The 16,201-nt window shown below is 36.7% G+C and overlaps 1 protein-coding gene across 9 annotated transcripts in view; it reads left to right on the top strand.

Moving 5' to 3' along the window:
• Positions 1-15,988, top strand: part of STXBP5 (syntaxin binding protein 5) — a 103,434-nt gene extending 87,446 nt beyond the window's left edge. For all 9 annotated transcript variants that reach the window (XM_082049679.1, XM_082049680.1, XM_082049686.1 and 6 more), the window contains 6 exons: positions 771-1,010; positions 2,446-2,815; positions 5,260-5,425; positions 6,230-6,341; positions 9,465-9,685; positions 10,382-15,988. In XM_082049679.1, coding sequence (XP_081905805.1) covers positions 771-1,010; positions 2,446-2,815; positions 5,260-5,425; positions 6,230-6,341; positions 9,465-9,685; positions 10,382-10,423 — 1,151 coding nt within the window. In that variant the 3' untranslated portion in view covers positions 10,424-15,988. The remainder of the gene's footprint in view (positions 1-770; positions 1,011-2,445; positions 2,816-5,259; positions 5,426-6,229; positions 6,342-9,464; positions 9,686-10,381) is intronic.
• Positions 15,989-16,201: the final 213 nt, after the last annotated feature.

Genomic DNA, 16,201 nt, shown 5'->3' on the forward strand with positions numbered 1-16,201 from the left:
ACACATTTAGAAGCACATTTACTGGTTTGCGGCTTTTGTTGATAATAGAATTCACTCTCTGCTACGAGAACCTTATTTACTAAGCAGTAAGCAAGATTTCCTGAGAAGTATTAGTGCAATTTTGTACAGTATTCAAAACAGAAGTCTTCAACTTTGCATATCAGTGCCAGGTGGCATTTGATATATAGCATTAAATATTTCTCTTGCTAAAAGTTTGTGTGTAAATAGCCTGTTAGACCTACTCCATACAGTTTCCTAAAGCGGCACGATGTTATTTTGAGTCACTACAGCTTATGTGTTATCATGCTGTCTGGATGTAACTGCAGTTCTCAAACTGAAGTAGTTGCATCTTCACAAGTTTATGAAACCGTGTTTCATGGAAGACAATTTCTTAATCTGATCAATGAATTAATTGGCAGAGAGGTTTGTAATTCAGTTTGGGGGCTTTTTTGTGTGTGTGTGTGTGTTTTGTTTGTTTGTTTTTTAAAGGAGGAGTCCTGTTTAGCTGTTGTTCTCTGTCCTAGGAAGACAGATATATGCATAACAATTGTTCATGACAATTACCTAATTGCAACCCCTGCAAAAAAAGATTGGGTGCTTTGTTCAGGGTATAGCATTGAAAACTGGGCCAAAAGGAAATATGACTAAGGAAGAGTGCTGGAGTAATAATCAACAGAATTATAGTGTATACTTCATGCTAAAGAACAAAAAAATCTGTTTTCATGCCTACATTTTTCCATTCTTTTTAATTAATACTGATTTATTTTCAGATGTGAAAGACAACTCTTTCAGTCGATCCCGGAGTTCTAGTGTAACTAGCATTGATAAAGAGACACGTGAGGCAATTTCAGCTCTTCATTTTTGTGAGACTTTCACAAGAAAGGCTGATACATCACCTTCCCCATCCCTGTGGGTTGGGACCACACTGGGTACAGTGCTTGTCATTGTCCTGAACTTACCCCCAGGAGGAGAGCAAAGACTTCTTCAGCCAGTTATTGTTTCTCCTAGTGGTATGTACAAAGCAAATGGCCTAAAGTATACTTCGATAAAGTGTTGGTGGTGTCGTTCTTTCTTCAGATAAACTATTTTTCTCTGTTATAGATCAGTTGGAAATTAATACATACTTCACTGATCTAGCTACTAATGTTAACAATCTAGACTGATTACTTCATTACCAGAGTTTCGAAGTTGCAAAGTTGAAAATACGTTCTCATATAATATAAAAATTCCACTTTAATGTATATTTGCTGAGAAAAAACATGCTTTCTAACCTTAATGTAGTACATGGCAATTGTTAAACAGATAGTGGAAGAGATGAGTATTTCAAATGTTCCATTTTTTTTGAGTAATTTTCCTGCTTTATAAAAAGGAAATAAATCAAGGGCTGTATATTGAACAACTAACTTTAAATGGGATAGAATATTTGTTTGGATTGCTCTGAAAGGTTGTTTTCTGATACACAGCAACTGATTTTGTTTTAATTATGTATTAATGGTTTGCTTTCCTGCTACCACTGTCTCATGCAGAATATGCTGCTCTGCTCTACTTTGCTCACACTGATAGTTTCAGGATGTGCAACTTGCCGTTCCATTTGATTGAAATAGTGATTAGGAATAGTGTGACCTCTAGACCATATTTCATTTGTGCTTATCAAGTATGGTATTGGCTGCAGTATTCAGACATGGTAACAGGATTGTAAAGGCCATGCTGCAGACTGGACAGTTACTTTAATCGCTGGATCTGCAGTATGAACCTTAAAAGATACTGCCATATGCATGATGTGGTTTTTTTCATGTACATAGCAAATGTTCATGTTTTTACTTCCATGTGAATAAATATAAGTAAAATAAGACATGCATGAGCCCAAGATCTGACATACAGAGACAGTGATTTAAACAATTGGGAGGGAAAATTCCCTCTTTCATTTTATCTTACAGTGAAGTGGATTCAAATGTAAACTGCAAGGGGAAAACACACACACAAAGAAAGACAGGTTGCTTGTTTCTGTATGTGTGAATGTGTCTGTATTGAAGAAAGAGGTGGTGCTCACCTTTGGCTAACAGCATTTCTTGTAGGTATTAAGCACACAGTGTATTCCTCTGGAGTGAATGAAATGAGTTTAACACTGAACTCAATCCAAATGTGTATTCCAGCTTGACTCTCTTAGAAATGTATAGGTTTCTGTTGAAGTTAATGGAAGAGTATGCATATGCTTAACTCTTGAAAACTAGTTTAACATTTTCTTGAATGCATATGTGCTATTGCACATGCTTCATTGGTTTTCAGATTATTGTCCAAAGGTTTTTCTAAGTTTGTTTTGCTACACAGGCAAGCCTAAATTCTTGTTTAGTTTTCATTTTACTGACCGCTTTAAGGAATATTTTGTATCTTGAAAGACAGTTCAGGAAAATTGATTTAGAAAGGTGCTCAACTTCTTTTTCCTAGGAACCATCCTGAGGCTAAAAGGGGCAATCTTGAGAATGGCTTTTCTGGATACCACAGGATCTCTGGTCCCACCAGCACATGAACCGTGGAGAGAACATAATGTTCCTGAAGATAAAGATGAAAAAGATAAATCAAAAAAGCGACGACCTGTCTCAGTGTCCCCCTCTTCCTCTCAGGAAATCAGTGAAAACCAATATGCAGTGATATGTTCGGAAAAGCAAGCAAAAGTTATCTCACTGCCATCCCAGAACTGTATTTATAAGCAAAACATAACAGAGACTTCTTTTGTTCTTCGTGGAGATATAGTGTCATTGAGTAACAGTATCTGCCTTGCATGTTTCTGTGCCAATGGACATATTATGACTTTTAGGTAAGACCTGTTTGGTACTAACTTAAATATTAAGAGAAAAAAATAGTCTTCTGCTAGACAGAAAGTGTCCTTTTCCATAAGAAAATGAATAAAACAAGTCTATATTCACTCAGTGTTGATGAACCTCTAACACTTGAGCCTGGATAATTTCGATTATGCATTCTTATTGGACGTCGTGCCTTTAACACATGAAAAATTTACCAGTTTAGCTCAAGCTATTCTTAATCAACAAATAGTTCCAAGCATGTGATATACATCTTTGATGTGGTTTCTCAAATGTGAATTTACTCCCTGATGGAGAAAAGTGCATTGATCAGACATTCAGCTGGTACCTGACCACAACTCTGCATGTTTTTGTGCAGCTGTTTGCATCACACTCATGCTTCAAGTTTACTTCTTGTGTAGCCTGCTCATGTCTTGAAGGTCTTAAACTTGGGCTATAAAGGCAAGATTAATAGCTCGTGGTTGTAGCATAGAAATAAGTAATCTAAAGTAAGAGATTTAAGTTAGGAACTTAAACGTGTATAAAAGTAATGTTTGAATATATTTTCCTTTCACCTATGTAATACATCCTTTCTTTAATATTTCCAAATGCTATTTTATTCTGAATAGCACTGTGTGTGTGTATATATATATATATATACACACACACACTTGCACTTCCATTTTAGTCCTGGCTAATGCTAAGATGACTGTGAAACATGGCATTATAAATTTGTGCCAGTAAAATTCCTAAAAGGTTATATTTAAGGTTGCAAAAACAAATTCTCAGCTTGGGAAATTCTCTAAAAAGTTGCTCCTTCAGGAATTTGTTATGAATAAAACTAAAGCTGATCTGATACAATCAAAACTTACTTATAGGATGTAAGTCTGTTAACTGCATTGATCTATATCCCAACATATATTCTAAACATCTCTAGAAAATGCTGCTCACCTTGCTGGGCACGCACTGTATTTTCCCTAATTAAAACTGAACTGAATAATGTTCAGAGACTGTTTATTCTGGTTTTCTTCAGGGTTTATTGTGCTGCCAGGAAGAGACTTCATGTGCTGTTTGTGTAAAGTTGTCAGTATGTTGTATCATAACCAAGATGTCCCATACTTATCTACTGAAACAAGTTTAGATAGGACTTACGATTCTGTTACAGATTTGTTCGATACTCTGAAAATGCAATCTGGATATCATGTTTGGCCTGTCTGATCTGATATTTTTTGTTGTTTTTGTCTTGAAGCTGTAAGGACATTTTAGGCTTCCGTCGGTCTGAAGCAAAGCACTTCCCTGTTATTAACTTGCTCTTAGGAATATTATTTTTTTAGATAAATGCACAGCAGAAGTGCCATTTCTGGGTGATGTGCTTACAAGAGAATATTGCATTTTATTTCTTACCTGTAGAACTCGCCTCCGAACTCATGTTACCTGTTTTCCTTCCTTTCATTTGCCATAGATGAAGTCTCCTGCTAAGAGACCATCCACAGTCTGTAAAATGCAGGCTTAACATTTAGAAATCTCAGTATCATAAAAAAGCAGCACCACCCAGTGCTGACTGTTGCAGTTACTGCATCTTTCTTTGTCATTGCTTTTGACTTCACTTTGCCACTTCACTGCTTTTCTAGAAACAATCATCTGAAGCAGAATGTATCTGCAGCAAACACTGCTTAATGTATTGTTGGTACATTTGCAACTAACATCTTGCATAAATTATGTGTTTACAAAAATTTCACAGGGGATGGTTTTTGAGACAGCAGTTTATTTTGGGTTCTGTTTATCAAGACATCAGGTGTTCAGTCACTTCTTACTTGCGTTTATTATTACTGTGAGGTAGAGGAATGATTTTAGCAAAAGCATTGTTATAGCTTGATGCAGTAATTATTGCAGTTACATGTACAGGATCAGTAAATAGAAGGTAAGCAATCTTTGCCCTGAGAGGACTTCTTGAATATGCAGTCGGACAAAATAGATGGACATAATTCATAAGTCTGTTGTTTGAGGCTGCTGAATTCTGTTTGTCTTTTAAAGCACACCCCTGTGTATTTCCAGGTGTTCCTGAGGAGAGATCTTTTAGACTTGTATTTTTAGTCAAGGAGAAATTCTTCACCTGAGAGAAGAGGCAGGATGTTCAATTGTAAACTGTTGGCAGATACTTATAAAAATACTTTATTAGTAGTGACTGAATGATTTAAGTGAATCCGTGATTTACATGCTCAGAGTATCATTTAAATTATACTTTTAAACCTGTGTGATGCAGATGTTTGAATTTCACTTTTGAGGTGCTACCTTAATCTCATAAATATGTTTTGAGATTTTGTAATTGCCTTAAATGATACTCTGTTTGTCATACTTATGCGGATGGTGAAGACAAAACAGTTTGTGGTTTAAAAATGAGCCATTTGATAAATAATAGACAATCATGCTATATTTAAACATGTTTTCCTTATTTCTTAAGTTTGCCAAGTTTAAGGCCATTACTGGATGTATATTACCTGCCACTCACCAATATGCGGATAGCCAGAACATTCTGCTTCACCAATAATGGACAAGCACTCTATCTTGTCTCACCGACTGAAATACAGAGGCTCACCTACAGTCAAGAAACATGTGAAAATCTTCAGGTAATAAATTTTTTTAAATTACTGTTTTCTGATATGGATACACTTGGAGCTTCTCAGTTCTAGATTCACAATGCTTATAGTAATTAAGTTTGTCATAAAGCTGAGCACTTCACCTTTGATACTTTGATTTTTCTCACTGTAGAGTCTGATTCAGAAAGAATAATTTCTCTTATTTTTTTTCTGTTTCATCCATCCTATTGTATTTTAAACAGTTTCTTAATTTCCTATCTGATTGATAGCAGACTTCTTTGTTTAACATGTGCGGTTAACAAAACTCCCTTTTTCAACTGATGCTGGTGGATGTGCATGCTGAAATAAGCAGGGAATGCTAACTCAGGATACTTGAAGGGAACTATTATGTTTCAGGGGTATTAACAGCTTGAAAAGACTCTCAGCCATGCTTCAGCTTGGAAGTTGTATAGGATACTGAAATAGCAGAGATGCAGGCTGTAAGCTCGATTTTTGTACCACACATGGATATGAGTATTTGTAGGTAATGGTTTCAACAGAACAAAACCAGGAGTTTTGCCATATTGTTGAGGGGTAAATACAGCTTTGCTCAAATCCCCTCCTTTGCTACTGAATTTTGTGAGCTATAAACTTGCAACAATTAGAACAGATGGTTTGGATGGTTTTCTTAATAAGTTTTTATTTATTTCCGTCACCTTGCAAAGGCAGATACCTATTAAAGCAGATTCATTTTGAAATTCAAATCCATGAAAGAAGTCCTTAAAGTGAAAAATATTCCATTAATTTGTGTGTGAAATAATGTATGCCTTGTTGTGCCTCCTCTTCATTGCTAAGGAAATGTTGGGCGAGCTCTTCACTCCTGTAGAAACACCAGAAGCACCAAACAGAGGATTCTTTAAAGGCCTGTTTGGAGGTGGTGCACAATCACTTGACAGAGAAGAACTCTGTAAGTTTATAGTATTCAGTATTTTCCTGGTATTTCTACCCAAGGAAGCCAAAGATTCTTGAGAAATGCATTACCTGTGTTAATAGACGTTACATTTGCAAAGAGGAAAGTAAAAAAAGGAAGTGACAAATACCTTTTCATGGCTTTTATGTGATGTACACCTTACCAACAGATCTGAAAAGCTTGCTACTGTTTTTCTCACAGGATCCTTTAATTCATTTATTGAGGAATAGTTTATAAAGCAAGAAACTGATCTCACTTTTATTCATCTTTGAGTACTTACCAGGTTTTTTTTAATGCTGTTAAAATGAAAGGGGCTGGTTCTGGAAAACACTATTCTGGAGAGTGAGAAAATTAAAACTTCATTCCACTTCAGTTCATTCACTAGATTATTTTTCCTCATTTGACCTGTGCAGAGATGCCTTAGGAATGAGAGAAGGTGAGTTGCCAACTGGCTTAAGGAGAGAAGCCAGAGAGTGGTAGTCAATGGTGCAGCATCTAGTTGGAGGCCAGTATCTAGTGGAGTGCCTCAGGGGTCAGTACTGGGGCCAGTATTATTCAATATATTCATTAACGATTTAGACGAGGGAATAGAGTGTACTATCAGCAAGTTTGCTGATGACACTAAGCTGGGAGGAGTGGCTGACACGCCAGAAGGCTGTGCTGCCATCCAGCGAGACCTGGACAAGTTGGAGAGTTGGGCGGGAAATAACCTAATGAAATTTAACAAGGGAAAGTGTAGAGTCCTGCATCTGGGCAGGAACAGCCCCAGGTTCCAGTATAGGTTGGGAAATTACATATTAGAGAGCAGTGTAGGGGAAAGGGACCTGGGGGTCCTGGTGGACAACAGGATGACCATGAGCCAGCACTGTGCCCTTGTGGCCAGGAAGGCCAATGGCATCCTGGGGTGTATTACAAGGGGGGTGGTTAGTAGATCAAGAGAGGTCCTCCTTCCCCTCTACTCTGCCCTGGTGAGACCACATCTGGAATATTGTGTCTAGTTCTGGGCCCCTCAGTTCAAGAAGGACAGGGAACTGCTGGAGAGGGTCCAGCGTAGGGCAACAAAGATGATTAAGGGAGTGGAGCAACTTCCTTATGAGGAAAGGCTGAGGGAGCTGGGTCTCTTTAGTTTGGAGGAGACTGAGGGGTGACCTTATTAATGTTTATAAATATATAAAGGGTGAGTGCCACGAGGATGGAGCCAGGCTCTTCTCGGTGGCAAACAATGATAGGACAAGGGGTAATGGGATCAAGCTGGAACACAAGAGGTTCCACTTAAATTTGAGAAGAAACTTCTTCTCAGTGAGGGTGACAGAACACTGGAACAGGCTGCCCAGAGAGGTTGTGGAGTCTCCTTCTCTGGAGACATTCAAAACCCGCCTGAACATGTTCCTGTGCGACCTCACCTAGGTGTTCCTGCTCCAGTAGGGGGATTGGACTAGATGATCTTTTGAGGTCCCTTCCAATCCCAAACATACTGTGATACTGTGATTTTCTCATTCTTTCTTTGATTACAGCTTCATTTTTTTACTATGGTGGCATGCAGCAGTTTAATACATTTAACTTCCACTTATTCGTATTTGATAGATAACACATGATATCATGCAGATTTATTTGTAAGAAGTTTCCTTTTAAATATGAAACCTCTCTGTTAAAATAGACAAGGCTCCCTAGCAATCCTTTTTTTTTTATTCTTTTGATCTAGCCAATAAAAATTAAATTAGTCTTTACTACTTGTGCCTTTACATTTTCAACAAATATCACGTAGTTAGAGGTCACTTTCTGCCTAAAGATTCCATTTGTATTTTTATGTTTAATACTTTGAAAGGTTGGTCAAGTATTCTATTAGAGAAATATATGTGCACAAATTACATGTTTATTATGACTGGGACAGGACAAAACTGCTTTTTCATGGCAACAGAAAAGTACTCTTGAAATAATGTAAAGACATAGCTTCTAAAGTTACAAGTTGCCATCACCAAGTTTTGACTCAGATCTTCAGAAGGAAAATAGTACTGAATGAGGGAAAAAAGCCTGAAATTGAGTTCACTGACAATGCAAAAGACATTGGAAAATGCTTTAAAATAGTCATATTTAACACGAGGGTCACAGCAGAATATTATTTCTTTTTTGTTCTTGAGAATTGACAGAAAAATGTTTATAGTGTTAGTTGAAATCTAAGTCGTTCTTCCCAGAAGCATAAAATCGAATCAGAAAATCTTGAAATAACTGCAACAAAACTTACTTTAAAAGTTAATATTATTTTTCCAAGAGGTTAAAAGAGGAAAATATTAAAACCATAATTTGTTTGTAAAAAAAAAAAAAGTTATTATTTGGTTTGACTTAAGCATCCAAAAAATCTTTTGGCCTTCACTCAAATTTTTGTAGAGTATGCAATTCAGCATGAGATGGAAACATCCATTAAGTGTCTGGGCTGAACTAGGTGGCTGGTGTCCCATTGTGAGCAAAAGAAATGTAGTTAGTGTGGTCACTGGAACCCAGAGAGCATTTGTGAGTGTTTACTTTAGGATGAGCTGGTTTGTTCTTACAGCTGTGTTGCCTTTTCATGAGTTATATTACATTATTTTTTTACCAGATTTTTACAATAATGAGTGCACGGACACCTAATCTTCAGGTGTCTGCACCTCAAACTGAACTTCCATCACAGGAAACTTCTGCTGGTGGAGTCATGCTGGCTACAGCAGCAAAGCACTTCCAGAACTGACCACAGCTTGCCTCTTCAAAATTCTGCTTTGCTGAACTCCCAACACCTTTCCTGTGAAGCAAGCTGTATTGTTAAAAAACACTTCACCAGCACAATTCTGTTGATGACTGTAATGCCAGCACTATTGAGAGGGTTTTAATTTCACATTCGAGCTGTGAAAAGGTTGTAATTTTATAACCTGCCTGAAAACTCTGAAATATGTTTGAAAACTCTCAATTTTATAAAATACTAACATCTAGTAACATTGAGTAGTATTGCTTGAAGTCATGCCTGTGTTGAGGTGCTCAGTGTCTATGATAAAAATGACATCTCTTTATAAACTGGTTACATTGGTATTTATGTAATAATGACCAAGCTTACTTACTATTCCATTTTTATTGCTTTTCAAATGCCTCCAGTTGGAGAGTCAGCATCTGGGAAGGCATCAAGAAGTCTCGCCCAGCATATTCCAGGGCCTGGGGGTATTGAAGGCGTCAAAGGAGCAGCATCTGGTGTAGTTGGAGAACTAGCACGAGCCCGGTTGGCACTAGATGAAAGAGGACAGAAACTAGGAGAACTGGAAGAAAAAACTGCAGCTATGCTTTACAGTGCTGATTCTTTCTCTAAACATGCTCATGAGGTGAGTCGGTTGCATGTGAAACTGAGAGCATTAAACTGATTCTCTGCCAAATAAATGCAAGGCTGGCAAGTAGCTGGCTTCTGCAAGGGAATGTTAGAGGTATCTAAAGGGAATGCAATATCCTTGATAAAGGACACTTCACTTTTATCTGTAAATCCTAATAATTAAGTATTAATGTAAGCAGCTTTGTCTTATGGCACATGAGTCTAGAGAGTATCCTCTGAGTGGCATATAGACTTCCGAATATGTGGCTCAGTTCCCATTACTTTAAGATTTTGTCACTGAATTGGAGAAGAAGAGTAAATGCTCTGTGTGAGATGCCTGTGGTTCTTAAGAAAGACCCAGCTGTTGAATGCAAACCCCATGAATCCAAGCGAGTTTGAATCCAAACTATTTATTTTCTTCAGTAACTAGGATGGCTTTTCATGCAGATCTTTCCATCCCCTGAACTGCTGCTCCTGAACTTCCCAGTTCTCCCCAAAATGTCTTTTACTATCTGAGGCAAGATCAGCAGTGATTCTACCATTAGAAAATTCATCATGCTAAACCCTCGCTGTTCACCAATGTTGTTGTTGCAATTTTGAGAAGCCTTACTAAAGTCCCTCTTTCTCATGCTGCTTTGTAAGCCCATTTGTATCATTATACTTTTTGATGTATTATAAAAACAGTAATTAGAAATTGCTTTTTGTTTTTTAGATGATGTTGAAGTACAAAGACAAGAAGTGGTACCAATTCTGATGATGCTCATCAATTACATCTATTTAATTTTGTCCCAATGAAAAAATCTTCGGTTTTCATTAATTTTGGCAGGACCATTGAAATTTAAAGGAGTATTCACCATTGGATACTGTTGTTTCCTAGCACAAATCACACACTGTTTTACCTCAGTCGTGGCTTTAGCTGAGGAGCTTTATATTTAAAAGAAACACACACAAAAAAACAAACTCGAGTGTTTCTTAGCTGTTGGTTAGCTGAGAGTTGGAACAGAGGAGGTTACTAGAACATGTGGAAAAGAGGGTGAAGGGAAAACGTGGTGTGAGATGGGCAGGGGCAATGCAGGGTCAATCCTGTGTTAATATTTTATATGCCAAAAGTTTTTGTGCTACTGTAATTGCTGCCAGTGTTAGACCCTCCTGTGAGGAGAGGCAATAAATCAGGGGTCCAAGAGCTGGAATAAAGTCATTTGTCTTGCTGGATGGTAGCTGACTGACTTACCCTCTCTAGGACTCAACTTTATTTACCATTACTGTTGAAGAAGAGTTGAAGTTTGCTCTCACTTCTTTCATCGGAAAAGCTGGAAGTTTGGAAGATTTCATGTTGAAAATTGTATACATAGTTGACTTGTGCATAGTCTTTTCTTGGACCCCTGATCTAGTATTCTTGTATTCACATCATATTCTGTGGAGTGCAAAACAAGAGAATACACAGTTTTTGCATTAAAAAAGTCAAGTGAATAATATGACTGAAATGTGTCATGCTGGGAATTTTCATTTGTGTGATGGCCGTGCAATGTGAAATTTGGTAACATCTTCATTGTGGTAAGAATACTTCAACTTCAGTTAAATATTATTTTTTTGCCAAAAACAGTTATTGGTTCTGTTTGTATAACATTTAGAATTGGCTGTGGGTTCCATTCATGCTGTGAATTTTTATAAATGTTTAAAAGAATGTACCTTTACAGCCATTAATGAAAATAGCTGAGATAGTTTTGCTCAAAATTAAGTTCTAGATGCCCCTTTAGACCTTTACTATGGTATTGGATAATCATGGACTCAGGTTTTCAAACAGTTTTACACTCTGTGGAGGTGCTGATGCATGAGTAATGGCAAGCATCTAATATTTAATAGTTGTCAGTATATTGTTTAGCAAATTTCTAAATCCTGCTGGTAAGTTTACAAGTACCTATCTCAGCCCCATGCAGTGCTAAAGACAGTTGGCCTGAAGTTTGGGTTTAGTCTCGAAAGCAGTGTTTTCAGTAGTGTGGGCAGTGGTAAGTGTCCACTAAAACTTCAGGAATGGGTGAAACGATGCTCACTTTGGGTGAGGTGAATAATACAGCTGAGCTAACTTGTTAATGGCTGCTGCACTAGAGCTGTAACACTGGGAATGACCAGAGCTCTTTGAAAAAGAGAGAATTCCTTAAAATGTTTGCATTTAAAAAATAATTTAGACTTTTTTCCTCAAAGCGGGAATAGTTACTGACTGGTCTTGTTTTATAAAAGGGAGTACTTAGAACCTGAAAGATCTACATTGTCTGAAATTTAATAATTCACGTTTTTTTCCTCCAAGCACCACATTCTGCGTGGGTTTTTTCGCACACTTTCTGAATGTTCCCAGAGCAAAACCTCAGTTGTATTTGTATTGTAAAATGATGTTGCAGGTACATAGATAGAGCATCCTTACAAAACGCTTAGATTATGTGAAATATTGAAGTTACTGATCGTTCTTGATTCCTTTTTCAAATGAAAGGCAAGTATGTTTGGACTTCATAGCACAAATTGATACTTTCTCTGATTTTATGTATAACATTTAATTTAAAAAGACAAGTGAATTCTCTTGCCAGTAGGAGGGCATGCTGTACCATGCCCACTGTGCAAAGAACTTAACAAATGAGGATGTGACAATTTGAACAAGCAGCATTATGATTTCCTGATGACTCTGTCCCATACCTACTGAGGCAATATTAATTCCAGTTACTTAACTCAGCTTGTCACACAATTTTTGCCTCTGCATGTTAATTGATTTATTTTTCAGTGTCTAATGCATATTTAAGTTCACACCATTTTGTTAAAAATCCAGAAGAAATCTGGATAGACTACTTCCCATAACATTTCAAAAAACAAAAACACCCTAGCTGACACTTGTCCCCTTATCTCATATTTATAAATTGAGATGACTGATTATTTGACCTGGTGAAGAGGAGCTATATTTTAGAGCAACAGAATCCTGTGAAATTATTCTGGCCAGGCTCTGGAGAAAGGATGGCAAATGTTTGTTTCAGCAAATTGTGGTATCAGTTGAGTGGAAGATTACCTTAGCTTGAAAGGAGAGCGTACTTAACTTCCCCCCCAAAAAAAACCAAGACAATGAGAGACCATCTGCCAGTACAAGAAGAGTAGTGGCTTACTTGGTGTTATAGAGTTTATCATAGTTGAATCTTTTTCTGTTGCATGTGTGAAGAGGGTGCTTCTAGATTTGAAAACTAATGAAATGATTGCTCATGAGATGAATACAGAAGTGGTTCTTGTTCAACAGAAGGGGCTATGTACAATTTTAGTCTAAAAAGTTCCTTTTTCCTTCTCTGTGGAAGGGAGTTGATCGTACATACATCATTGCATCTTCTGCTGTTGCTGGTGCACCTTTTGTACAGCAAAATATATTGAAATCCTTGTGGGGGGAGCACCCCTGATTTTTTGCGAGCATTTTAGTTGTGTGAAACTTTTTTTAGAGTATCTGGAAAACTATTATAAAGTAGAATTGAGCTATTTCTTTTTTGTTTGGTTGTTTTTTTCAATGGATGTGTGAGAAACTGCTGCTGCCTATCTGTTTATATGTAGTGTGTCTCATTAGGAACTGTAAACTGAAGATGCTTTTCTTCATCTTAGTCCTGCCAAATTGTAACTTTTGAATGTTGACATGTGTAAATATGTGTGTATTCCAAATAAGTCTGAAAGTGTTACACCACAGGCATTTCCAGTGATTTGTCCTTCAGCAAACAGGCGGTTATAAAATGTAGTAATATATAGCTGTGTTCCTTGTCTGTCTTTATGCAAAGATTTTTGCCTGAGGTGGTACTTGCATGGCAGGTGATGTTAGAAAGCTCCGTCCAAAGGAGGATTTTTGGAAGAAAGTTTGTATCCTTTTTTGCCTTTGTTTTCCTTTTCTCTTTTCTTTTCTTTTCTTTTTTTTTTTTTTTTTGCTTTAATAATGGCACTGATATTACCTGAACTTTTAAACTTGAATTTTTCCTGCACTTTAATTCAATCATGGCATTTTATTCCTTAATTTTGTTTCTATATTTGTGCAAATCAGGTTCATTATTTGTATATAAACACACACATTCAATGAAGACTTTAGAACAGATTACTTTCAGGCACATTTGCTAATTATGTGACTATCATTTAGAGTGTGTGTTTTCTTAGCAAAATATGTATATACAAGTATATACAATATAGAATCTAATGAAAGGCACTTATCCTGTGTAGACATTCAGTTTATAAATTACTGCAACACTTTCAGATTTGTTACTAGATAATACAATGAAATCTATTTATACATACTGCTTAAGAATATACTTTTAGTTTTAAATAATTTTTATATGTACACTTCTACCTTTAATTTTAAAAATACTTATGTTCAATTTTTAAGTCAAAGTACTTAAAGTATGTATATTATCCATAGAAGAAGTTGTTTTAAGCTTATGAATACATTCATATCTCATATCGAGATGATACAATTACTAATCAATGAAAACAAATAGCCCATCTTGCTTTACAGAAAATAATCATACGTATTTTTACCTCCCATTTTGAACATTCTCAAACAGTTCTCTTAGTATGGAAAGGGAAGATAACACATTCAGAAAACTAACCATATTTAAAAGTTCTCTCAGTAGCTGCAGTCTTTGGCTGAATGGTTTTCTGTGATTTGGGATTTTTTTTTTTTTTGGGTGTACACATGAAAGGCTATTTTTCAGCTCTATTCCTTGGACTTTTAAAATTCCCTAAAATTGAAGTTTGTCCAGGAAATATTTTAAGTACAAATCTTGATTATACATCAGCTCTTTACATGTAATCAGGCTTTTTTTTTAATACTGAATGCACATTGGAAAACTTACAGCCTGCGGCTGATGTGTGCCCTGCTTTCCCATGGGGGTTTAACATAGCCAGGTGGGCACGGAGAGCAGCTGATGTTGGGGGCAGAGGGGAGGAAGGAATGCAAAGCTTTGCCTCCCTCTCTGACTTACAGAGTAACTTGTCGGTTGCACCTTTTCTTCATTCCAGCCGATTTCCCGTAAAATTTATGTGAAGCTTTTTGAGTGGATGTTGATAGCTTTGCTACTACTACAAAATCTTCAAATACTTTGTAGATGGAAATTAATGGTGTTTGAGAGGAGGAAGCAAGCAAAGCAAAACAAAGGTTGTGTAGGAGAATCAGCTAAACCAATTTTATTTCAGTTTTCTTAGAAAAGTTTAATTAAGCTGGGCCAATTTCTCCTTCTTATGCATGTTATAAAGTTGTGCTGGATATCATCCAGTTTGTTACCGTTTCAAGCAAGATGAGTGTACTGTGTTCCTGGGTTCTTCTACACTTTATAAAGCTGAGGCTTAATGATGTGGGTGTTCATTTAAAAAAAAAAAATTAAAGAGAGAAATGCGACAAACATAAAACAATCAAATGAAAGATGTCAATCAGTATTCCTTTTAGTTTTTCATGTAAAGCACCTGGAAATGTTTGTCATACAGCTGTAGGTTTCTTTGACACTCGTATTTGATTTTGTTAGTACCTAAGTTACATATTACCAGGCAAATAATAACTAGAAGTTAAACTGTTTCAGTTGAAAACATAAAAGGAGTTGTATGTGGATTACCACTACCATTCAGTAATAGGTGATGCAAAGGGAGAGGGGTGGGAACATGTTTTAAATATTCCCTTTTAAAACAGAATTGTAAATAAGCAGTACTGTGTTATTTTAGACCTGAGCTCTGCTATCTGTAGTGGTTAGAACTAGGAAAACATGCTGCTTTCTAGTTATGCTACTGTTTCATTGTACCAGCACCATTGGGGGGAAAAAAATCAGTAAATTTTTCTAACATTACCCACTTGTGGGTAAGCATGCTTGATGTGTAGCAGTTCTCGTTTATGTATATCTTAGTGTGTACATGTGTCTTTTTTCTTTTTGTTCATTGCAACTTATTCTTCAGTTAAGTCTTGCTGAGCCCCACTAGCTCTTCTGAGGGTGATTACTGGAATATGCATTTTAGGTAGGGTCGCAAATCCATCTGTCTACAAATATAGTTTCATATGAACTGCGAACTGTACTGTTACAAACACAACTATGTTAGATTGCATAGAGTTATTTTACTTACATGTACTTGAACTGAACTATGTCATCATAACAAAGTTAAAAAATTAAGTATGGAATATTTTTGTAAATAAAAATACCTGTGCAGCTGGTATTTTAAATTTAAAATGTATTATACATTAATGTTTCAGAAAAAATGTTCATATATGTGTATATGAATGTGTCATTATGCTGAAGGGCTCTGATCGGGCAAAATAAACTATTCAAATCTCTCCTGACATATGCGTGGAGCTTAGTCCTTTTGTTCCTAAGCTGTTCTTGTCCCGCTGGCTGGAGCGTGCAGTCGCTCTTTGCCAAAAGAGGCTGTTTCATTTTGCCAGAGCTTTTGTGAGCTGCGCTCTGTACTGAGCAGAGCTGCGTGTACATAAAGCAGGAGCTGCCAGGCTGGCAACCAGGAGCCCCTATGGGCATCAAAGGCAAAATGGTTTGTC

The sequence above is a fragment of the Streptopelia decaocto genome (genome assembly GCF_964273445.1).
Source record: "Streptopelia decaocto genome assembly, chromosome: 3".
Classification (NCBI taxonomy): Eukaryota; Metazoa; Chordata; class Aves; order Columbiformes; family Columbidae; genus Streptopelia; species Streptopelia decaocto.